This window comes from Gossypium hirsutum, chromosome A04 (assembly GCF_007990345.1).
Source record: "Gossypium hirsutum isolate 1008001.06 chromosome A04, Gossypium_hirsutum_v2.1, whole genome shotgun sequence".
Classification (NCBI taxonomy): domain Eukaryota; kingdom Viridiplantae; phylum Streptophyta; class Magnoliopsida; order Malvales; family Malvaceae; genus Gossypium; species Gossypium hirsutum.
In genome coordinates this window covers 880,739-905,686 of record NC_053427.1, presented here as the reverse complement: position 1 = coordinate 905,686, position 24,948 = coordinate 880,739, and the positions used below count along the sequence as shown (strand labels likewise).

General features: G+C 34.9%; 1 protein-coding gene and 2 long non-coding RNA genes across 3 annotated transcripts; all 3 read right to left on the bottom strand.

Moving 5' to 3' along the window:
- Nucleotides 1-3,165: 3,165 nt before the first annotated feature.
- LOC107931100 (receptor-like protein Cf-9) lies at nucleotides 3,166-5,238 on the bottom strand. The gene has a single exon (XM_016862882.2). It carries the CDS (start codon nucleotides 5,236-5,238, stop codon nucleotides 3,166-3,168), a length of 2,073 nt encoding a protein of 690 aa, XP_016718371.2.
- An 872-nt stretch (nucleotides 5,239-6,110) lies between these two features.
- On the bottom strand, nucleotides 6,111-7,364 carry LOC107931140 (uncharacterized). Its single transcript, XR_001693138.1, has 3 exons — nucleotides 6,906-7,364; nucleotides 6,712-6,775; nucleotides 6,111-6,585 (listed from the first exon to the last, which is right to left on the bottom strand). It is a non-coding gene; the product is annotated as an uncharacterized lncRNA (long non-coding RNA).
- Nucleotides 7,365-13,651: 6,287 nt separating this feature from the next.
- Nucleotides 13,652-24,851, bottom strand: LOC121227833 (uncharacterized). The gene is made up of 4 exons (XR_005925356.1): nucleotides 24,604-24,851; nucleotides 15,016-15,383; nucleotides 14,886-14,929; nucleotides 13,652-14,787 (listed from the first exon to the last, which is right to left on the bottom strand). It is a non-coding gene; the product is annotated as an uncharacterized lncRNA (long non-coding RNA).
- Between the last annotated feature and the right edge of the window lie 97 nt (nucleotides 24,852-24,948).

Genomic DNA, 24,948 nt, shown 5'->3' with positions numbered 1-24,948 from the left:
CCCACAGGTGCCAAAGTGATTTCAAATGTGCTTTTGGTGCCTGAAATTGACAGAAACCTGCTCAGCATAGCTCAGTTGCTGGAGAAAGGTTATTCTGTTGTGTTCAAAGACAACCAATGCCAAATCAATGATCCAAGTGGATCCAAGCTGATGGCAGTTCCTATGGCTAATAAGAGCTTTGTAGTTGACTGGACCAGGGAGTCAGACATTGCCTACACAGTCACATCAGATGAATCCAAGCTTTGGCATCAAAGACTGGGACATGCCAACTTCAGATCGATGGCTCGAATGGTCAGAGAGGACTTGGCTGAAAACTTTATCAACTCAGTGGATCATGATGATGTGTGTGAAGTGTGTCAGCTAGGAAAGCAGGCCAGACTCCCATTTCCCTCGAATCAAGCCTGGAGAGCCTCTGAAAAACTCCAACTGGTGCACACTGATGTGTGTGGCCCTATGAGGACTGAGTCATTAAGTGGAAACAGGTACTTCATACTGTTCATTGATGATTTTTCAAGATATTGCTGGCTTTACTTCCTAAAACAGAAATCAGAGGCGGCCTCAGTGTTTTGGAAGTTCAAGATTGCTGCTGAGACTGAAACAGGTTGCAAGCTGAAGTCCATAAGGTCTGATAATGGGACTGAGTACACCTCAGCTCAGTTCCAAGCCTTCTGTGATAAGGCAGGCATCAAACATCAACTTACCAACACATATACACCTCAGCAAAATGGTGTAAGTGAAAGGAAGAATAGGAGTTTGATGGATATGGCCAGGTGCTTGATGATTCAGAAGAATCTGCCTAAAGCACTATGGGCAGAGGCAGTTAACACTGCAAACTACATTCAAAATAGGCTTCCAACCAAGGCCTTGGATCAGAAGACTCCATTCGAAGCCTGGTTTGGATTCAAGCCATCACTGGCTCATCTGAAGGTCTTTGGATGCATCTGTTATGCTCATGTACCTGCTGTCAAAAGGGACAAATTGTCTGAAAGGGCTCGACCTGGTATTTTGATGGGCTACAGCACTGTTAAGAAGGGCTATAGGATCTTGGATCCTTCAACAAAGAAAGTGTCAGTCAGTAGGGATGTGGTATTTGATGAAAAGTCATGTTGGAACTGGGAAAAACATGAACCTGAGGAAGTTTCAGAAGGACTTGCAGCAGATCAAGCTGAGCCAGATCAAAATGTTCCTGAAATGGACATTAATGATGAACCAGTTAGAGGAACAAGACCATTGACTGAGATTTATGAAAGAGCTCATGTAGCCATAGCTAAACCAAGCAATTTTGAAGAGGCTGAAGCTCAGCAAGAGTGGAAGCAGGCAATGGCTGAGGAGATTAGCATGATTGAGAAGAACCAGACCTGGGAATTAGTTGAAAGGCCAGTCAAAAGGAAGATAATTGGGGTGAAATGGGTGTACAAAGCCAAGCAAAATGCTGATGGTACCTTGAACAAACTGAAAGCAAGGCTAGTTGTCAAGGGGTTCAGTCAGAGGTATGGCCTGGACTACCTGGAGACCTTTGCACCAGTGGCCAGGCTAGACACCATCAGATTACTGATTGCCTTAGCAGCACAGCTCGAGTGGAAGATCCATCAACTCGATGTGAAATCAGCCTTTCTGAATGGTTTCTTAGATGAAGAGATCTATGTTGAACAACCACAAGGGTTTGAGATAGCTGGCAGAGAGCATATGGTCTACAAACTGAAGAAGGCCCTATATGGCTTAAAACAGGCTCCAAGGGCCTGGTACAGCAGAATCGATGGCTATTTGACTAATTTGGGATTCGATCGAAGCAAGAGTGAGCCAACACTGTATGTCAAGAAGCAAGGGACACAAACACAGCTCATTGTATCCCTATATGTTGATGACCTGCTGGTGACAGGAGGAGATCGAGCAGTGCTGGTCGATTTCAAGACCAAGATGCAAGAAGTATTTGAAATGTCTGATCTAGGGGAAATGTCTTATTTCCTTGGAATGGAGGTGACTCAAGCACAAAATGGGATATTTCTAAGTCAGAGAAACTTTGCCACAAAGATTCTGACCAAGTTCTCCATGCAAAATAGTAAAGCAACTAAAACACCTGTTGCTGTTGGAGAAAAACTATCGAGCCAAGGTGATTTTGAGAAGGTTTGTGAAACAACCTACAGAAGTCTAGTTGGTTGTCTGTTATATTTAACTGCCACTAGACCAAACATAATGTATGCTGTAGGATTGCTCTCAAGGTTCTTGCATTGTTGCAATAAAAAGCATTTACAAGCTGCTAAGAGAGTGCTTAGATATGTCAAAGGCACTTTGAGCTATGGTTTAAGGTACAGCAAGGAAGGAAATCTGAAGCTGGTTGGCTACACTGATAGTGACTGGGCTGGCTCGATAGATGACATGAAAAGCACCTCAGGTTATGCTTTCAACCTTGGTTCAGCCATGTTTTGCTGGAGCTCGAAGAAGCAAAGTCTGGTGGCTCAATCTACTGCTGAAGCAGAATATGTGGCAGCTGCAAGTGCTGTCAACCAAGCCATTTGGCTAAGGAAAATCTTAGCTGATTTGAAAGTGCATCAAAAGGAAGCTACTGAGATCTTCTGTGACAACCAATCTTCAGTTGCAATTGCTAAAAATCCAGTGTTCCATGGAAGAACAAAGCATTTCAGCATCAAGTTGCATGTTGTTCGAGAAATGGAGCAAGCTCAGGAAGTGAAGCTGATCCATTGTAATTCTGAGGATCAACTTGCAGACATTTTGACTAAAGCCCTTAATGTCACAAGGTTCGAATGTCTAAGAAGGAAGCTAGGTGTTTGCTCCATGCAAACCAAGGAGGAGTATTGAAGCAATGGTTAGCATGTAGCAATCACATGTTTTATTATTATTATTATTATTATTATTTGGATGTAATGATGTAACTTAGTTGTATTCCAACTAAGTTTGTTAGTGGTAGTAGGTGGTGATTTATTTTAAGTGGATGTAATGATGAAACTTAGTTGTATTCCAACTAAGTTGTCAAGTTGGAAGCTTGTATAAATAGGCTTTATGCCATTTTAAAAAAATGAATGAATTCAATCAAGATTTCATCCATATACTCTCTATTTTAGCTTTGCTTAAAATTTATTTCATTTTTCTTCTTTGTTTCTGCCGCAAGTCTCGATTCTTGCTCGGCAAGCTTTTTGTTGAACCTTGCTATTTGTTGCACTTAGCTCCAACAAACTTGTTCTTTTGTAAGTTCAAGAATTGAAGGCTGTAGCTCAAATTTCCAAAACATTGCGGAATTGTTCCACTCAAGTTATTGTAGGACAAATCAAGAATTCCAAGAGCACTGGCATTGCATATTAAAGAAGAGACCTCTCCATTGAAATTATTATTTGAGACCAAAAAGACATTGATCGTCGAAGCTGGAATTAAAAGATTTCCACGGATCAAATTGAAGCTTAAGTGAAGAACTGTAATATTCTTCCATGGAAAGTGCTCAACTTCTGTCAAAGAGTTGTGAGATACATTTAAGTACTTCAAAGAATCATGCCCCACCTCTTGCATCCACTGTGGAATCTTGCCTTCAATTCTATTGTAAGAAAGGTCTAACCTTTCCAAACTTTTAAGCCCTTTTAAAAGTTGAGGGAATTCACCAAGATTGCAAGATGACAAAATTAAGTTTGTAAGATTAGGCAATATATGATTAACACTAGAAGTACTATTAGATGTTAAGGATAGGCTGTTATATGAAAGGTCAAGATGTTTGAGATTTGGAAGGTTTGAGAACATGCTAAACTCTATGACACCACTAAGATTATTTGAGGATAAGCTGAGGTGGGTAAGATTGAGAAGTTGGAATATTGAAGATGGAAGAGGACCTTGGAGTTTATTATCCTCTAACTCTATCCATTCTAGTGATTTGGATTGGAATTCTTTGATATGCCCACTGAATTGATTTTGACAGAGATATATTTCCTTTAAGGAGGGAGCAGTATAAAACCATGATGGAAGTTTTCCATCGAGTAAATTGTCAGTTAAGTATAAAGATATTAGATTAGGAAAAGTGGTTACCTCATCTGGAATGGAACCTTCTAATGAATTTTCAGCTATTCCCAAGTATTCAAACCGCTTTAGGTTTAGAATTAAAAATGGAATTTGCCCACTTAATTGGTTTTGTGACAACTCTAAATAAGTGATTTGCCAGAGGTTTCCCAGTGACTTTAGAATTGGTCCTGATAAGTTGGAACGGTAGAGATACAAAAACTTCAAGGACACAAGATTCCCCATCGAGTCAGGCAATCCTCCAAATATATTTGCGTCAGAAATACTCAAGTACTCCAAAGATGATAAATTTGTGATTGAGACAGACAATCCTTGAAGGAAAGAATTTCCTGATAGATCTAAGTATTGTAAGGCCTGTAGATTACCAACTGAATCAATCAATTCTGTATAGAAGGACATCGTCGAAAGATCCAAATATTCAAGATTGCTGCTCCGATTGAACATCAAAAGATCAAGATTGAGGTTTTGGTTGCCTCCCAAGTTGAGCAAATTGAGGTTTGGGAAATCAAAAATGTTTTTTGGGAATTTTCCTTGCAAATTACAGCTACCAAGACTAAGAGACCTTAGAGAAGAGGATAGATTCATGAAGACATGAGGATTAATAGAAGACATGTCGATATTATCCAAGAAAATATGTCTGACCTCGGTTAGGTTGTGAACAAGTACCTCCAGAGCGTGTTCGTCAAATGTTTGGCCAAAATTCAAAGAGAGATCAAGTGAAACCAATTTTGATAGGTGGGAGACTTGGGATGGGACTTCTCCTACAAACCTTGTCCTAGAAAGGTTGAGGAAGAATAGACTTGTAAACCGACCAAACTCAGATGGAATTTTAGAGTAATTGAAGTCATTGTGGGCAAGGTTGAGTTTTTGAAGGTGGGGAAGAAGGAAGAGAGTGGTATTGGAAGGGAAGTTGCCATATAGCCAACTGCAGCTCAAGTCAAGGGCAATAACATGAGCATTTAGGTGGTCACAAGTGACCCCATCCCATGAGCAGCAATCTGTACCCTCCTTCCATGAATTTGTCTTGGGATAAGATTTAAGGCCAGAAAAATCATTGCAGTACCTGGCAGCATCATCTGTCTGAGTGATGGAAAAAGAATTCTTGAACTGGATTAGTGAAGCAGCTTCAGGGTGAGAGCAGGATTGAGATCCTGAAGAAGAAAAAGAAGCATAAAGATGGGGAAAGAAGAGAAATAGGCAGAGAAAGAGATAGGAGGCCATGTTATGTTTGTAGAGGAAGATGATGGATAGGAATGGTATTTATAGGCAACAAATAATATCCAAAATTAAACAAAAGATTTGTTTAAATAATTTTATATGTATATCTTCATGCTTAAATAATTTATTTATCATTTAAACAGTAGTTAGAGTGAATTGAGTGATTAAAAATCTGTATTGAACAAAGCAAACAATCCCATTTATATTAATACCAAAGTAATTAATTATTTGTTATGTAGGTTTTTATCTGTCTGTTACCGAAATTTGTGATTTTATAATAGAATATGCTTTAAAGGATATGCATGCACACAGACATGTTGTGAAGATTGGATGAAATACTAGCTGTCCTGTTGTCCTTTTTTGTGTTTTTGACCTCCAATTAAATATAAAAATTGTTGAAGCGGCTGTATATTGTCTTGTAATGCTTGCCTGCAGGCTGCAGATTTTAGTATGTTTGAAATGTATGGAGATGTGCCAAGTGGAATTATTTTTGGGATGTTTATCACTACCTCTATGTCACAAAATCAAATAATCAAATCATCTCTTTAAATATTCAAATACCAAATGTTAAAACAACATGTAATACTCCATACCTAATCTAGACACAAGCTTGGGAAGCTACATCAAATCATTTCGAGAAATCCTACTTTTAATAACTAATTAAAGTTTAACTGTTAGAAACCGTTTAAATAATTGAATCATCGTAGAAATCCAAACTTGAAATCTGTAATTCAAGATAAAACAACTATAATATAACTTTAATTAAAGTGGAAAATACTAGATAAGGATGACCGAGCTCCTGCCACGCCGACTTGTCTAAGTCGATGAGTTACTTAAAATTCAGCCAAACAGACAAAATGAATCGACAGACACAGTGTATAACTTATAGTTTTTATTAAACAAAACTGCAGAATAAATCTACAGTTTCTCGAAATTTGTCCAGTTCACAGAATCTGATACGGAAGCAGAACAGAGTATATCAGTTACAGATACAGATTATGATAGATAAAGAATGCAGATTCCCTGCCGTCATCTGCTACACACATCTCCGTTCAGCCCCACACATCAAAAAAGGTATCGAGTACCCACGGCCTGGACATGCGCTCGTGTCCCTAACCCGTGTGACCCTAACCCATGTTCCTAGCCTGTGTGACCCAAAATACAAACAGTGAATTACACGAGCTGGACAAATGCCCGTGTGCCTTGAAAATAGAGAATTACACGGCCTGGCACACAACCATGTGGCATCGAGAGTAATGTTTTCCAGCGTTCGAAATTTGCAGAAAAATAGGTTATCATCACACACCTGAAGTAGAATTGACTTAGAAGCAACAAGAATAACTCCAGGACCTAACAACGTACAACCAAATACCATTCAACAATTAATTCCCAAAGGAATGCTCTAAAAGCCAAACAACAAAGTTATGTCAAAAATTTCGACGAAGAACACCAATCTCGAAAAATTTACACACTAACCTCGTACAAAATAGTGATATACCGAACTAACGCGTTGAGGGAATGCTACTTTCAGGATCTTCGCCTAAAAATGACAACCGACACATAAACAAAGGAATCGAGCAAAAATAAATAGGAAATAGATTCTTTGCAAAAACAAACAAAAAGCAACAATCAACTGAATTCCAACCCAGAGCTTAAAAGATTAATCTTACCGTTGAAAGAAGTAATGAGACACGCCAACAAAATAACCAAACGAGGAGTAAAAAAGGGAAAACGAAGCGGTAGGAAACAAAAAGAAAGAAGGAAAAATAAAGAAGAAGAAGAGGGAAGAACAAAAAATATAAAAGTAGGAGGAGAGGGGGATTTTAGGAAATTTAATCTAATAATAAAATCAAACAAATTTTCCAGAATAGTAAAAATATATCACCACTTCGCTTACGCAGAGACTCGAACACAAGATCAAAGACATACAAAAGCTTATCCATTGAACCTTTCTCTTGATTTTTGATCCTTGCAAGCATTTTTTCTCAAGTTCACTGACTGATCTTTTGTTATTTTTTTGCTGCAAGTCATTAAATTAAGCTTGTTGCTCAAGACTCAGCTTTGTTTTTCATTCTGTTTCCTAACACCAGCAAAGGCTCAAACCATACCTTATGTTCATGAAATCTCATCATCACATGTTTATAAATGAAACTCAAACTTGAATAATTAAATCTTTTGTAATTCTAAATGTTTTTTGTTTATGATGAGCAGTATAATGTTTACTAAAATTGAAATTCAAGAAAGAAGGCATACATAGTTGCACCATACAAAGATGTTACACTCAAAATAAACCCTTACAAATAGTACGAAATGCAATGAAATACAGAGGAATTGGTACAATCATAAAAATAGACATATATCACTGCAACTTTTGATCACCATAGGCAAAACATTCTGACAGACTACAAAACAAGAAAGTATGAAGACACAACATAAATGCTTGAACATCATTTGCACCGACTACATCCTTCTTCGTCCATTGATGGGATTGCTATTCTTTGACTTTCTTCTTCGCCTCTTCTCATGTTGGTCTTCAACCAAATTCATGAACCATTTCAGCTGACCTGACCGGTTTGGAAAACAACATATCCCATGTCCATTCCAAGCACTACCTCGCATCCATAACCTATCAACACCACTTTCCAACCGAAAGCAATGTTTGCTTTTGAGCCATCCTGTTCCAGCGCATTTGGAGGTGGTGTATCATTGATGCTGCAACCTTTGGAGACTGGAAATCCACATAGTCCCTTGTTTCCTTCATATGAAATGTTTCCAAATGTGTTGAACTGTTTGTCTTGAGGAATCTGACCATGGAGTTGATTTTCAGAAACGTTTTAGAAGGAAAGAAATGCCGGATCTGCCAATATCACAGGAATTAACAAAGTTCAAAAGACAATATAACTCGTAAAGTTTGGTCCAAGACTGGCAGCATCTATTGACTTCAACTCTTGCTATTACCTCAAGAAGAAAGACTGCTACAATTCTATCTTCTTTAAACCAGCTATCAATAAGCAATAAGGACATTAGATCCACCAATTTATGGTTGAATTCATTACATCATTCAGCTCAGCTCTGCTGTGTACTATTATTTTTAGCAAAAATCTTGAAAGGAGACAACCTCAAATTTAAAGACAATAAATGAACAAGAAAAATCATATATTATAAATATGACTTAGAAACGAAGGCCACATATGAATTCCAACAATTGCATAACCCCAATTAATTTTACTCAAAAAACGTAAACACTTTATTTTCCCAAGTCTTTACTCAATACTGGTCATTCACATTATCAAGTAATAAAATAAATTTTTATTATGATTTTAACAAATTGATCGTTACAGGTATTATCAAGTGATGATTCCAAATGGTTCATCGTCCTCCACCACAAACTATTAACTATCCAAGTTTGCAGTGTGAAAGCAGCTACTTCCATTAGAGAAACCTTTCACTGTACATTGACTTGGTCTAGTTTCCTATAACACCACCTCATGTTTGGTCCTAGATGGTGGAAGACAGTAGAGACTGGACACAACACCCCAATTGCATCGACAATAAATAAGGAGATGGAATCCACCAATTTTACCTAAACTCACATCAACATTGTTATTGGGCTTTCATTTTCTGTGAAGCACTTAATATTTGACTCCAACGTGTTTACTGCTCCCTCAATTTCACATCAATGGATTCAATTTCAAAATAGATTTCCAATACTTCATCTCACTTAATCGACAAGCAATAAGGAAATGTCAGTCATTTGCAGTATAATGTACAAAATAATTTACAATATAGACTGAGTTTGATGTGGTGAGGAAAAAAACACCATGAATGATGAAAATTAAATCCAAGTCTTACCCTGAAGAATAATTAAAGCCAAGACTTGGTAAGTACACTAATTAGTTTACAACTAAATATTTCTGCACTCATTATTAAGGCAAATATTAGCCAATAAAAAATGCATAATGATTTATTAAGGCAAATATTAGCCAATAAAATTTTTAAAATTTTAAGATAAAATTACAATTTGACCCTCCTTAAAAATGATAAAAATTTAATTTAATCCTTTAAAAATTATAAAGATATAAACTATTAAAATGGTGAAATTGAATTTTTACTATCGTAAAAATTACAATTTAAATTCGGCCCCCTGAACAAATTTTCTGGCTTCTCCCCTGTTTTAGTCGTTCATTTAATTTTTCATATTTTTTAGCTATTGAACTTGTATTATTTGCCAAATCACCCCAAAATAGATGAAAAAGTTAATATCTGTTAACTTTGTTGACGTGGCATCCACATGACATTGGAATTCTAATAAAATTATTTGGGAATGATTCTTATCCTTATATTGGAGTCAATATTACTTGGTTAACTATTTCTCTTTTAGCCAACTACAAAATTCAAGTCCATTACAGTGTCAAGTTTTGTTTCATGTATATCAAATGAATTTTTTTTTAAATTCAAATATCACACCAACAAATTTAATAAAAGAATTTTAACAGTGCTAATAAATAAACTTAAATTTTTAGATTTGAAAAGTAAAGGGACTGAATCCCTAAAAATAAAAGTATAGATATTAAACTTCAAATATACAAAAATTACGATAAAGTTTGAGCATATAACAAATATTAAGGGTACGTTGGTTCACTATAATGGAATAGAGCTGTAATTGAATAGAGTTGTAATCAGTAATTCAACTGTTTGGTTGAATGGAATGGAATAGAGCTGTAATAGGATTCTTGTGTTTGGTTGAATGGAATAGATGTAATAGTATAAGGAAAAATACTTAAATGACCAAAGTACCCTTGACAAAATTTTTTTAGATAGATAATTATTGTTATTGTTATTAAATTTTAATAAAATTATTATTAAATATATTTTAATAAAAATAAAAATAAAAATAAATAATTTAATCATATTTTAATATAATTATTATTAAATATAATTTAATATAATATTATATTGTAACGCCCCAATTTTCGGGAATTCTGTGAATGTTGGCATAGGTTTAATTATGTTAGTGGGCCTCTAGAAGGCCCAAGCTTAAGATAGAACTCGGCAATTTTAGTTAATTTTTGTTCCATAAGAAAAAGGGGGTGAAATTATAAAATAGAACCTATATGAAAATGTTTGAAAATGCTATAGGCTAAATTGAAGTGGCCAAATCAATAGGAGTGCAAAATAGGAGGATTTGCATGACAAACCTCCCATTTTACATAAAGCGGCCAGCCATCATGTTGTTGTAGACAATATGAGCACTTGATATCCATAATTCATGGTACAAATTGATAATGGGTTAGGTAAATGTTCCATGATAATGGATTAGGTAAATATTCCATGGTAATGGGTTAGGTAAATGTTCCATGATAATGGTTTAGGTAAATGTTCCATGATGGGCATTTCATGTCTTTTGTATTAAAGAATTAAATGGATGAAATATGAAATTTTATTAAAAAAAAGGGTAAAAAGAACAAAGTTTTGTCCATCTTTGTTCATCATAGCCTAAAGTTAGAGAAGAGAAAGGAGAGGAGAAAGCTCTTGAATGTTCGGTCACTTGGGGAAGAAAATTGAAGGTAAGTTCATGGTAGTTTGCTTCTATTTTGAGGTTCATGAGTTCTTCTTGATTCTACCTTAACTCTTGAAGCATATTTTGGTTTTTAGTTGTGTTGTGAGCATTTAGTCATGAATTGAAATGAAGGAAATGGTTGTTGTTTCATGTTCTTTTGATGAAAAATGGAATATAGGTGAAGTTGAGCCAAACAAATGAGCATGCATGTGCCTTAGATGCTAAAGGGAAAATCGGCTAACATGTTGTGCTTTAAAATGATGAAATGGAGATTATACTTAAGTAAAATCATAGATATGTAATGACTGATTGGTGATATACATGTTTAAATAACATGCATGCAAGTTATGTGTGAAAGAGTGATTTGGTAATAAATCTGCTTGGGACAGCAGCAGTAACGTGACTTTGGAAAATCACCATAAATTGTGGGAGATGATTTAGAAGCTGCATAAATAATGTAATTAAAGCTTAATGAGTCTAGTTTCAAATGGAATAAACGAGAACATATTTTGAATTCTTTACAATGATAAATTTGATTTGTAATGAAGAGTGGTCAGATTAGTCAAACAGTGAAACATGGGAAACTTTGAGAAAAATCTGGTATTGATTGGCTAAACCAAAAATTCTGAAAATTTTATCGATAGAATATATATGAGTCTATTTTCAGGGAAAATTAACGGCACTTGATTTGGAGTTTCGTAGCTCCAGTTATAAATGATTTAGTGACTGTTGCTCAGGAAGACAGCTTGCAGTGAAATTTTGATTATGTGGTAAACATTGACAAAAAAATTGTTAATGAATTGCTTATTGATTTCTTATAAGCTTACTATGATCTGTAGGTATGGTTGGCCGAATATTGTAAGGGGTTAATATGTAGTTCATATTTGAATAGTTAGATTAACGTGTTAGTAATCCAATTGTAGGCAGTTCGTGTGTGGATCTCGTCAGCATATCGTCGCAAACAGGTGTGTAACTAACACCCTCTTTCTTAGTCTGGATCGGCAAAAGTCGAAAAGCCGAAATGTCGAAAACCGGTATTTTGTAGATTTTCGAGTGTGCAAATGCTCGTGAGGTAAATCGATTAATGTTTTTGGTAAACTGCAAAATTTGGACTGCAAAGTGCATGATTTCTGTGCCCTCGATATTTTTGGGCTTAATGGGCCAAAATTGGAATGATGGGCCAACGGGCCCAATTCGGTAAGAACACTCGGTACGTGATTCTGTTAGTACGTGAAAAGTAGGAATATGCATGAAAAACCCTAAAATAGATAAATTACTGAAATACCTTTAAAAGTGGAAAATTTATAGTTTTACCCCTAATAGATAAATTACCGAAATACCCCTAGGGTTAAATTGACCTAAATGCATGTTTGACTGTTGTTATTTACTGCATGCCATGTTGTTATTATCTGATGCATGGGATTGGGATATTGACGGAGGAAGTACTGAAAGTGGCTTGTCCACGTACTGGAGGCTTTGCCTTAATTTACTGTTAACTGAGCAGCAAGGCTGCAACTGTGGAGTGTTGGGCTGGGTGGGTTGAGCTATTCCCCACATGGAGTGTAGGGCTGGTACGGGTGGAGTGTAGTGGTTTGTGGGTTGAGTAGTCTCCCCAAATGGGCTTGCATTTGTTTATTGATGTTGCATGTATTTTGAAATGGGCCTATGGGCCATACTGTTATCTGAATAAGGGGCTAAGTCCCAGTTTATTGTAATCTGAAAAGGGCTCTGGTCCAGTACCACTGTTACCTGAATGGGCTTAGGCCCAATAGGCTTGAGCTGACTTGGGCTTTGAATGGGTTTTCCTTACACACTGAGTTTCCCCAAACTCACCCCTTTTATTTTCATCCACGCAGGAAATCCCCAACCATAGTGGGCTTGGAGCTGTGAGGGAATTCGGAGTGGCCACCCGTTCTGAAAGTTTGGTTTTCTTCTGGTGAACTGGACATCTTATTATTTACGTTGAGGTTTGGGTTTTTAAATGTAATAAGGCCGCTTAATTATTTTGATGGTTTTAATATGTATTACTAAGATAGGTATTACTTATTTTAACTGTTGAAATTGGATAGCTTTAGGGAGCATTTTCAAAAAAAAAAGAAAAACAGCAATTGATTTCAAAATAACACGACAACAAGCAAAGCTTCCGCAATGAAAGTATTTTTCAAAATTAATCACTTTTCCTAAAAATGACTTAATCAAATCGGTTTCCTAGAAATATACATGACGTTAAGGTGTGGCAATGGCGGTGTGCATGTCTAGGATTGGATCTGAAGGGAGCTTGGTACTTAAGTAGTCCGATAGACTCACCTCCTCTTTTCCAGTTTCCTACCTGGTGCACAGCTTCCATTCACTTTAACCTATAATGAAATTATCTTTTAAAACACTAAGTAGGTTTTTCTGAATCAACAATATAAAATGTTTTGAACGCTTTGATGTGGCATGTCGGATCCGGCCATAACGTCTGGGCCAGGTTTGGGGTGTTACATATATAATTTAATAAAATTCTTAATATAATCATTATTATATGAATTAAAAAAATCATAATATATAATATTATAAAAATAATATATAACCTACTTTATTATTTTTAAACTGCAATACATATTTAATGTACTAAAATATCATTAGTGAAACAAATAATTTAATTATTCTACAATAAAAAAACAATAACAAAAAAAAAATTTAGAAGTAATAAATTGCTTGTGATTAAAAAAAATTAGACACTAAAATAGAATTAATGATATAATTTAAATGTTAATTTATGAGTTAAGTAATAATTTTAATCGATACTTTGTTACATATAACAAACATTATAATGTTGCATTTCACATTCTCATTTCATTTAAATTGTGAGAGAAGGAAAGAGCATCACCATTGTCAATGGAGATTCCCATTATTTTTGTAGTTTCTAAAGGTCACTTTCTCAATACAGGAAAATTCTCAGGACATGTATCATTCTTGTGATTTCATGCTAACCCAGCTCCACCAAATCTCTAAACTTGTATCTACAATAGGTATGCTGGAGAAGTACTCACATGCATCTCCGATTATGCACTTATCAGCCATCAAGTTGAATTTTTATCAGTATTGCCTTCTTGCTGTGCTTTAGAGGAATCTTCCTTTTTCTCCATGATCTGCTGGATACCCTCTTGATATCCTTCTATGAAACTTTTAAAAGGATCTCTATATGCAGAAGCCCTTGTCATGTATAACCTCTATAAAGTAGGCCTCAAAGTCTCCACCCCTCCTCTTGTAACAATCGTTATTAAATCATTTCCATAGACAACATCAAAACAATGTAAAATTCAACAAGATAAACTATAATACCAGGAAAATAAGAGAGAAAAGGGTGAGAACTAAATAAAACAAAATGCAGTCACAAATGACCCTGAGTAGCAAGGGGAAAAAGAAATCGATATTATACCACAACAGTAACTTTGAAAAACTCAACACCAAGGTTTTCTACAACAAAATTGAGGTCTCTCAAAATTGTGAACTTCTTCATCCTGTTGAGCCAACAGGCTTTTAGTGTAAGAACTAAGCTACTCCAAGCAAGCCAAAAGTATTTGCAAGGAATATCAATGGGATATTGATAGGCATATAACCTAAGTTTGACACAAAACTAGAATATAAAAAAGTGAAGTTGAAATAAAACTCACACTAGCATAAGGATACTTCTTTACTTTTCACTCGCTCTCCCAAAATGGAAAACCTAAGGCTTTGCTTGGTTGCAGAAATCTAAAAGAAAATAGCAAACGGGACCATGTTTCCAACAAAGCACATCATTATTTTCATTTGACACTAGTATCCCTTGAATGCAAAAATGGAGATTAACCCATTAAGATAATACTGTACCTAAAAAATGCCAGGCTACCTATTTTTCCTCCAGAAGAACTTTCGTGCAATAAAAAAGCGATGACAACTCTTCTTACTTTGCCAAACCAAAGCCCTGCCATCTTATTCTACCAAATTTGTCAAGCAGGAAAATATACCTTCAAACAAGTTAAAAAGCATCTTTTCAGACTAACAAAACAAAACTGTATGAATATTAGTTATGTTCTTGATTAGGATATAAGAAACTTTTGATTACCTAGTTAGAAGGTTCAGTAACTTATGTTCCTTTCTTGTGAAGCTCTAAAAGACAAAAATATAAAACATAAATCCATGAAGAAATATAACACATAAAAATTAATAGATCATATGCATAAACGAAAACATACTTGATCCAAGCTTTTCAACTTCCCTCACAATATGGGTCATTCTGGCCTTATAACCCAAGAATGCAGTTAATCTGCATGGCTTAGTAGGATCATCTTTAGGGAAAGCCTTCATTGAAAACCATAAAATAGTAACATAGACTAGCAATTACAAATTCGGGTACAAGTCACAAATTAAAACACAGAACAAAAACAAGCTAATTTATTTGATCTAACAACTACAGCTACAAAATAAACATTGTTAAACAATTAAGAGGGAAAGCTAGGGGAAAATAAACTTTTTCTTCGATGTCAGGAGGCTCTTTTCCTCTAGAGAAAGCCCAATGACTGTGCCTCAGATGCTCAAACTTGCGATGAGACATGCTTATTCACTAACAAGAAAGCTGCAAAATTCATCTGAACTCAATTTGTTTCTTAACGTAAGCTATAAGCCACAAATGTGAGCAAAGCTCCATATACAAAATTATTTGAAGTCAATATACATGTTCATGAAATAATCACATTAGAAGTAAAAAGATAAACCCAAATACGAAATTGGGTATTTGAAGATTTCAACAATTACCCAAACATAAACTAGAAAATGGAAATCCACTGAATTAACTATAACGCCCCAATTTTCGGGAATTTTGTGAATGTTGGCAAAATTTCATGCTTTAATTTTGTCATTTGTGAGTGAAATTATGAAATAGGACCTATGTGAAAATGTTTGAAAATGCTCCAGGCTAAATTGAAGTGACCAAATAAATAGGAGTGCAAAATAGGAGGATTTGCATGACAAACCTCCCATTTTACATGAAGTGGCCAGCCATCATGTTGTTGTAGACAAAATGTACACTTGATATCCATAATTTATAGTACAAATTGATACAAATTGATAATAGGTTAGGTAAATGTTCCATGATAATGGGTTAGGTAAATGTTTCATGATAATGGGTTAGGTAAATGTTTCATGATAAGAATTTCATATATTTTGTATTAAAGAATTAAATGGATGAAATATGAAGTTTTATTAAAAGAAAAAGGGGTGAAAAGAACAAAGTTTTGTCCATATTTGTTCATCATAGCTGAAAGTTAGAGAAGAGAAAGGAGAGGAGAAAGCTCTTGAGTGTTCGGTCACTTGGGGAAGAAAATTGAAGGTAAGTTCATGGTAGTTGGCTTCTATCTTGATGTTCATGAGTTCTTCTTGATTCTACCTTAACTCTTGAAGCATATTTTGGTTTTTAGTTGTTTTGTGAGCATTTAGTCATGAATTAAAATGAAGGAAATGGTTGTTGTTTCATGTTCTTTTGATGAAAAAAATGGAAGATAGGTGAAGTTGAGCCAAACAAATGAGCATGCATGTGCCTTAGATGTTAAAGGGAAAAAATCAGCTAACATGTTGTGCTTTAAAATGATGAAATGGAGATTATTCTTAAGTAAAATCATAGATATGTGATGATTGATTGGTGATATACATGTTTAAATAACATGCATGCAAGGTATGTGTGAAAGAGTGATTTGGTAATAAATCTGCTTGGGACAGCAGCAGTAACATGACTTTGGAAAATCACCATAAATTGTGGGAGATGAATTAGAAGCTGAATAAATTATGTAATTAAAGCTTATTGAGTCTAGTTTCTAATGAAATAAACAAGAACATATTTTGAATTCTGTACAATGAGAAATTTTATTCGTAATGAAGAGTGGTCAGATTAGTCAAACAGTGAAACATGGGAAACTTTGAGAAAAATCTGGTATTGATTGGCTAAATTAAAAATTCTGAAAATTTTATGGATAGAAGATATATGAGTCTATTTTCAGGGAAAATTAACGGAATTTTATTTAGAGTTTCGTAGCTCCAATTATAAATAATTTAGTGACTGTTGCTCAGGAAGACAGCTTGCAGTGAAATTATGATTATGTGGTAAACATTGACAAAAATTTGTTAATGAGTTGCTTATTGATTTCTTATAAGCTTACTATGATCTGTAGGTATGGTTGGCCGAATATTGTAAGGGGTTAATACGTAGTTTGTATTTGAATAGTTAGATTAACGAGTTAGTAATCCAATTGTAGGCGGTTCGTGTGTGGATCTCGTCAGCATATCGTCGCAAACAGGTGTGTAACTAACACCCTCTTTCTTAGTCTAGATCGGCAAAAGCCGAAAAGCCGAAATGCCGAAAACCGGTATTTTGTAGATTTGCGAGTGTGCGAATGCTCGTGAGGTAAATCGATTAATGTTTTTGGTAAGCTGCAATGTTTGGACTGCAAAGTGCATGATTTCTGTGCCCTCGATATTTTTGGGCTTAATGGGCCAAAATTGGAATGATGGGCTAACGGGCCCAATTCGGTAAGAACACTCGGTACGTGATTCTGTTAGTACGTGAAAAGTAGGAATATGCATGAAAAACCCTAAAATAGATAAATTACTGAAATACCTTTAAAAGTGGAAAATTTACAGTTTTACCCCTAAGAGATAAATTACCGAAATACCCCTAGGGTTAAATTGACCTAAATGCATGTTTGACTGTTGTTATTTACTGCATGCCATGTTGTTATTATCTGATGCATGGGATTGGGATATTGACGGAGGAAGTACTGAAAGTGGCTTGTCCACGTACTGGAGGCTTTGCCTTAATTTACTGTTAACTGAGCAGCAAGGCTGCAACTGTGGAGTGTTGGGCTGGGTGGGTTGAGCTATTCCCCACATGGAGTGTAGGGCTGGTACGGGTGGAGTGTAGTGGTTGGTGGGTTGAGTAGTCTCCCCAAATGGGCTTGCATTTGTTTATTGATGTTGCATGTATTTTGAAATGGGCCTATGGGCCATACTGTTATCTGAATAAGGGGCTAAGGCCCAGTTTATTGTAATCTGAAAAGGGCTCTGGTCCAGTACCACTGTTACCTGAATGGGCTTAGGCCCAATAGGCTTGAGCTGACTTGGGCTTTGAATGGGTTTTCCTTACACACTGAGTTTCCCCAAACTCACCCCTTTTATTTTCATCCACGCAGGAAATCCCCAACCATAGTGGGCTTGGAGCTGTGAGGGAATTCGGAGTGGCCACCCGTTCTGAAAGTTTGGTTTTCTTCTGGTGAACTGGACATCCTATTATTTACGTTTGAAGTTTTGGGTTTTTAAATGTAATAAGGCCGCTTAATTATTTTTGATGGTTTTAATATGTATTACTAAGATAGGTATTTCTTATTTTAACTGTTGAAATTGGATAGCTTTAGAGCGCATTTTCAAAAACAACAGTTGATTTCAAAATAACACGACAACAAGCAAAGCTTCCGCAATGAAAGTATTTTCCAAAATTAATCACTTTTCCTAAAAATGACTTAATCAAATCGGTTTCCTAGAAATATCCATGACGTTAAGGTGTGGCAATGGCGGTATGCATGTCTAGGATTGGATCCGAAGGGAGCTTGGTACTTAAGCAGTTCGATGGACTCACCACCTCTTTTCCGGTTTCCTACCTGGTGCACAGCTTCCATTCACTTTAACCTATAATGAAATTATCTTTTAAAACACTAAGTAGGTTTTTCTGGATCAACAATATAAAATGTTTTTAACGCTTCGATGTGGCATGTCGGATCCAGCCATAACGTCTGGGCTAGGTTTGTGGTGCTACATTAACCCGAACATATACATACATGTAGACCAAAACTATACAATCCAACCATAAAGTCGACAACCCGAATCTATTTGACCTAAACCCAAATTGATCCAAATTCAAAATGACCAAAAGATGAGCTTCAAATCCAAATCAGCTGGTCATAAAACAACCAAAACCCAAATAAAAAACAATCAGAACCCTAAATTGGCAAAACCCAAAAAAATGAAAATTTTAAAACTTAATTTGATTCAATCTACATTGATCCTACTCAAAATCAACCCAAACTGACAAACTGTTAGATCTATAAAGATGTATAGGAGATTACAACAAAATTCAAGCTAATAGGTAAACAAATAGATGGATCTGCTAGAAGTAGAAAATTGGGTTGATTAAAATTGTATTGATTAAGCTAAATCAAAATCGTTATTGAAATTTTGAAACATGACAGATCCATTTTGAAGCATCATAAAATGATTAAAAATGATTTTCAGATATAATTCAATAAAATAAGTGTAAAATGAAACAAAAAAGAGTTGAATCTTGAGGTTGAGACATATGAAGAACAATAGATCTAGCGAACTGAATGGAAATGGATCCCCCAAAGACCAAAGCCCTATGGCGTAAACTTAATGTACGCCAATTCTCAGGCTCCTTCGGTATTTCTTTCCAAAAAATCCCTTTTTCTTATGATTTTTGGCAAAAAAAAGCCCTAATCGAGACTCCAGCCTTGATTTCTCCAATCATGGGTGTCGAAACCATTTTCAAATCGAGTTTTGGAAAATGGGAATTGACTTTAAAAAACAAAAACAGGAGTTGCCACCAACCATTTTAGGTGTGATTGGATCACCTTTAAAACATTTTGTTTTAAAATCATTAGTTTTGGTCTACGTAATAAAAAGAACCGGTTCAGGAGTCGGTTACGTACGAGGAAGGATTAGCACCCTCGTAACGCCCAAAAATTGGTACCTAATTGATTATCAAGTGTCTTTAATGTCGGAAATTTTAAAAATTTCAAGATGTAATCCTCTTTAAAATATTTTGATTTTGAAAATTTGGGTTCACTCGTATCAAAGTATTGACACTAAATTAGCTTTTTGGAAATCCCTATCTCGACATAACGAAACGCTATATCTAGTAAGTTAGGACATATCGCTTTGAAATTCCAAGAAAGTTGCTCACATTTTAAAACCTTTAAAACTTAGAAGGGTGCTTGATTATTCGAACTCAACGAGAAAAGTCGCAACCCAATAAGTTAGGGCACTACTTTTCTCGAAATTTCCAAACACCAAGCATTGCCTTTTATTTTTTATAAAACTTTTAAATATTGTTTTTTAAATTGATGCATGAATGAGCATATTTACATTATGGAATAACATACAATATAACATATTATCATAATAAGTAAGTAAAAACATGAATTTAAACAAAATTTTAAACAACGAACATAGCAAATTAAAAACAAGTAAAATATACATAAAAAAATATACGATATACATTAAAAATGAATAAGTAACCATATAAACTTATAAGATATAATTCTATATACATTTTAATAAACCAATAGACACAAAGAAAAAAAAACGGTGCATAGCATACAATTTAACATAAACATGCCTAAAATCACACCAACATACATGCCAATTCTAAAATACGACTTCTAACAATAATTATAAAATAACATTATAAATGATATGTAGGATTTAATCAACTAAACAATATCGAAATAAAAAAAACAATGATAAATAAGTAAAATGTATAAAATAAAAATAAATAGAAATAAGAAATTTAAAAAGTATATTATAAAAATGATAAAAGAGAACCCCTTTTTAAAATAATGATATCTACATATAAGTTATATTATAAAATATAATTGTTATACATAAAAATGTACTAAATATTAATATTACATTTATTTATAAAACTTTAAAGATGTATATAACTAATAAAATAATATAATATATACTTTATAATAAAATAAAGGTAATATAAGGAAATATAATATAATATATATTAAAGAAAAGTATTATGATATATAGTAAAATATAATATGTAATAAAAATATATAAATAGAATATGACGAAATACAATATGATAAGGGATATAATAATAATATAATAAGTATTTTTCATATGAAAATATAGGAAAATAAATAATCTATAATATATAACCTATAAAAGTAATAGAATAAATATTATATACATATTTGAAAAATGAAGAAATTAAAATAAAAAAGGGTTGAAAAACTAAGATAGACGAAGAATAAAATAAGAACAAACCACAGAGAGTAAGAACGCAAGAGGGAGAGCAATTTGAGTGAATGCTCTCAATAATTCTTATTGCTTCCCAAAACTCAAGTCTGTTTTACAATGAAGGGAAATGCCTCTATTTATAGTTGAGCCTCCCCAAATCCAACGGTACAGATCAATTACATCAACGGTTAAGATTAAAGGATATCTACAAATTAAATCTCCAAGATTACAAAATCATATCTTCTAAGATTGTATATCATATCTAAGATTGCAATCATATCTAAGATTGTATCATATCTAAGATTGCATATCATATATGTAAGATTGTGTAACGCCCCAATTTTCGGGAATTCTGTGAATGTTGGCAAAATTTCATGCTTTAATTTTGTCATTTGTGAGTGAAATTATGAAATAGGACCTATGTGAAAATGTTTGAAAATGTTATAGGCTAAATTCAAGTGGCCAAATAAATAGGAGTGCAAAATAGGAGGATTTGCATGACAAACCTCCCATTTTACATGAAGTGGCCAACCATCATGTTGTTGTAGACAATATGAGCACTTGATATCCATAATTTATGGTACAAATTGATACAAATTGATAATGGGTTAGGTAAATGTTCCATGATAATGGATTAGGTAAATATTCCATGATAATGGGTTAGGTAAATGTTCCATGATAATGGTTTAGGTAAATATTCCATGATGGGCATTTCATGTCTTTTGTATTAAAGAATTAAATGGATGAAATATGAAATTTTATTAAAAGAAAAAGGGGTGAAAAGAACAAAGTTTTGTCCATCTTTGTTCATCATAGCCTAAAGTTAGAGAAAAGAAAGGAGAGGAGAAAGCTCTTAAATGTTCGGTCACTTGGGGAAGAAAATTGAAGGTAAGTTCATGGTAGTTTGCTTCTATCTTGATGTTCATGAGTTCTTCTTGATTCTACCTTAACTCTTGAAGCATATTTTGGTTTTTGGTTGTGTTGTGAGCATTTGGTCATGAATTAAAATGAAGGAAATGGTTGCTGTTTCATGTTCTTTTGATGAAAAATGGAATATAGGTGAAGTTGAGCCAAACAAATGAGCATGCATGTGCCTTAGACGCTAAAGGGAAAAATTGGCTAACATGTTGTGCTTTAAAATGATGAAATAGAGACTATACTTAAGTAAACTCATAGATATGTGATGATTGATTGGTGATATACATGTTTAAATAACATGCATGCAAGTTATGTGTGAAAGAGTGATTTGGTAATAAATCTGCTTGGGACAGCAATAGTAATTTGACTTTGGAAAATCACCATAAATTGTGAGAGATGAGTTAGAAGGTGAATAAATTATGTAATTAAAGCTTAATGAGTCTAGTTTCAAATGAAATAAACGAGAACATATTTTGAATTCTGTACAATGAGAAATTTGATTCGTAATGAAGAGTGGTCAGATTAGTCAAACAGTGAAACATGGGAAACTTTAAGAAAAATTTGGTATTGATTGGCCAAACCAAAAATTCTGAAAATTTTATGGATAGAAGATATATGAGTCTATTTTCAGGGAAAATTAACAGTACCTGATTTTGGAGTTTCGTAGCTCCAGTTATAAATGATTTAGTGACTGTTGCTCAGGAAGACAGCTTGCAGTGAAATTATGATTATGTGGTAAACATTGACAAAAATTTGTTAATGAGTTGCTTATTGATTTCTTATAAGCTTACTATGATCTGTAGGTGTAGTTGGCCGAATATTGTAAGGGGTTAATATGTAGTTTGTATTTGAATAGTTAGATTAACGTGTTAGTAATTCAATTGTAGGCGGTTCGTGTGTGGATCTCGTTAGCATATCGTCGCAAGCAGGTGTGTAACTAACACCCTCTTTCTTAGTCTAGATCGGCAAAAGTTGAAAAGCCGAAATGCCGAAAACCGATATTTTGTAGATTTGCGAGTGTGCGAATGCTCGTGAGGTAAATCGATTAATGTTTTTGGTAAGCTGCAATGTCTGGACTGCAAAGTGCATGATTTCTGTGCCCTCGATATTTTTGGGCTTAATGGGCCAAAATTGGAATGATGGGCCAACGGACCCAATTCGGTAAGAACCCTCGGTAGTGATTCTGTTAGTACGTGAAAGGTAGGAATATGCATGAAAATCCCTAAAATAGATAAATTACTGAAATACCTTTAAAAGTGAAAAATTTACAGTTTTACCCCTAGGAGATAAATTACCGAAATACCCATAGGGTTAAATTAACCTAAATGCATGTTTGACTGTTGTTATTTACTGCATGCCATGTTGTTATTATCTGATGCATGGGATTGGGATATTGACGGAGGAAGTACTGAAAGTGGCTTGTCCACGTACTGGAGGCTTTGCCTCAATTTACTGTTAACTGAGTAGCAAGGCAACTGTGGAGTGTTGGGCTGGGTGGGTTGAGCTATTCCCCACATGGAGTGTAGGGCTGGTACGGGTGGAGTGTAGTGGTTGGTGGGTTGAGTAGTCTCCCCAAATGGGCTTGCATATGTTTTTGATGTTGCATGTATTTTGAAATGGGCCTATGGGCCATACTGTTATCTGAATAAGGGGCTAAGGCCCAGTTTATTGTAATTTGAAAAGGGTTTCGGCCCAGTACCACTGTTACCTGAATGGGCTTAGGCCCAATAGGCTTGAGCTGACTTGGGCTTTGAATGGGTTTTCCTTACACACTGAGTTTCCCCAAACTCATCCCTTTTATTTTCATCCACGCAGGAAATCCCCAACCATAGTGGGCTTGGAGCTGTGAGGGAATTCGGAGTGGCCACCCGTTTTGAAAGTTTGATTTTCTTCTGATGAACTGGATATCCTTTTTTTTTTTACGTTTGAAGTTTTGGGTTTTTAAATGTAATAAGGCCGCTTAATTATTTTTGATGGTGTTAATATGTGTTACTAAGATAAGTATTACTTATTTTAACTATTGAAGTTGGAAAACTTTAGGGCGCGTTTTCAAAAACAACAATTGATTTCAAAATACCACGATGACAAGCAAAGCTTCCGCAATGAAAGTATTTTCCAAAATTAATCACTTTTCCTAAAAAGGACTTAATCAAATCGGTTTCCTAGAAATATACATGACGTTAAGGTGTGGCAATGGCGGTGTGCATGTCTAGGATTGGATCTGAAGGGAGCTTGGTACTTAAGCAGTCCAATGGACTCACCTCCTCTTTTCTGGTTTCCTACCTGGTGCATAGCTTCCATCCACTTTAACCTATAATCATCTTTTAAAACACTAAGTAAGTTTTTCTGGATCAACAATATAAAATGTTTTGAATACTTCGATGTGGCATGTCGGATCTGACCATAACGTCTGGGCCGGGTTTGGGGTGCTACAGATTGCATATCATTGAAGATTATATTTTCATATGAGTCAAGCTTGTAGATGGACCTTAAATCTTTTCAAGTAATGGGCCATTCCGATTGGGCCAAATTATATTTGTAATTCTGGACTGAACTTTGGACTTCGTTTTTTTTGGGTTTATTATTTTTGTTTTTGGACTTATTTCTGGGTCCGGGCAAAATTGAGTGTCTACAATGGGGAAAATCCAATTCACATACAATCGCAGAAACTGAAGCTTACATCAATATATTTTCACACCCCAAGATTAAAAAAAACAGGAAAAGTTAACAAAAATTATTAGCAAATAGACGAAAAAAACTTGAAAGCTAATACCTATTATTTCTACTAATTTAACAAAAAAAAAAGGAAATCAAAATGGGAGAAGAGTTACTTGAGGGAGGACTGCCGATTGTTTCTCTTCTCAAGTTTCCATCTCAATCGAAAGCCTTGTTGAGGGTTGGAGTTAGAAAAACAATTCTTAATTGAAGGCCTTGTTAGGGTTTGTGAAAGGGAAATAGAGTTGGTGGGCATAGAAGCATGAAAAAGAGGGAGATAAGTTTGGAAGAAAATGGGAAGAAGAATGAAAAAAGAAGAGATTGCTTCAGATGTGAGAAAGAGAAGGGTAAAGTCGAAAGTCTAACATAAATTTTCACCCAGCCATTCGTTGAATCCCTATTCCGTGGGAGAGTGCCGAATTGTAAACGACACTTTTGCGTTGAATAAGGCTGTATTAAAT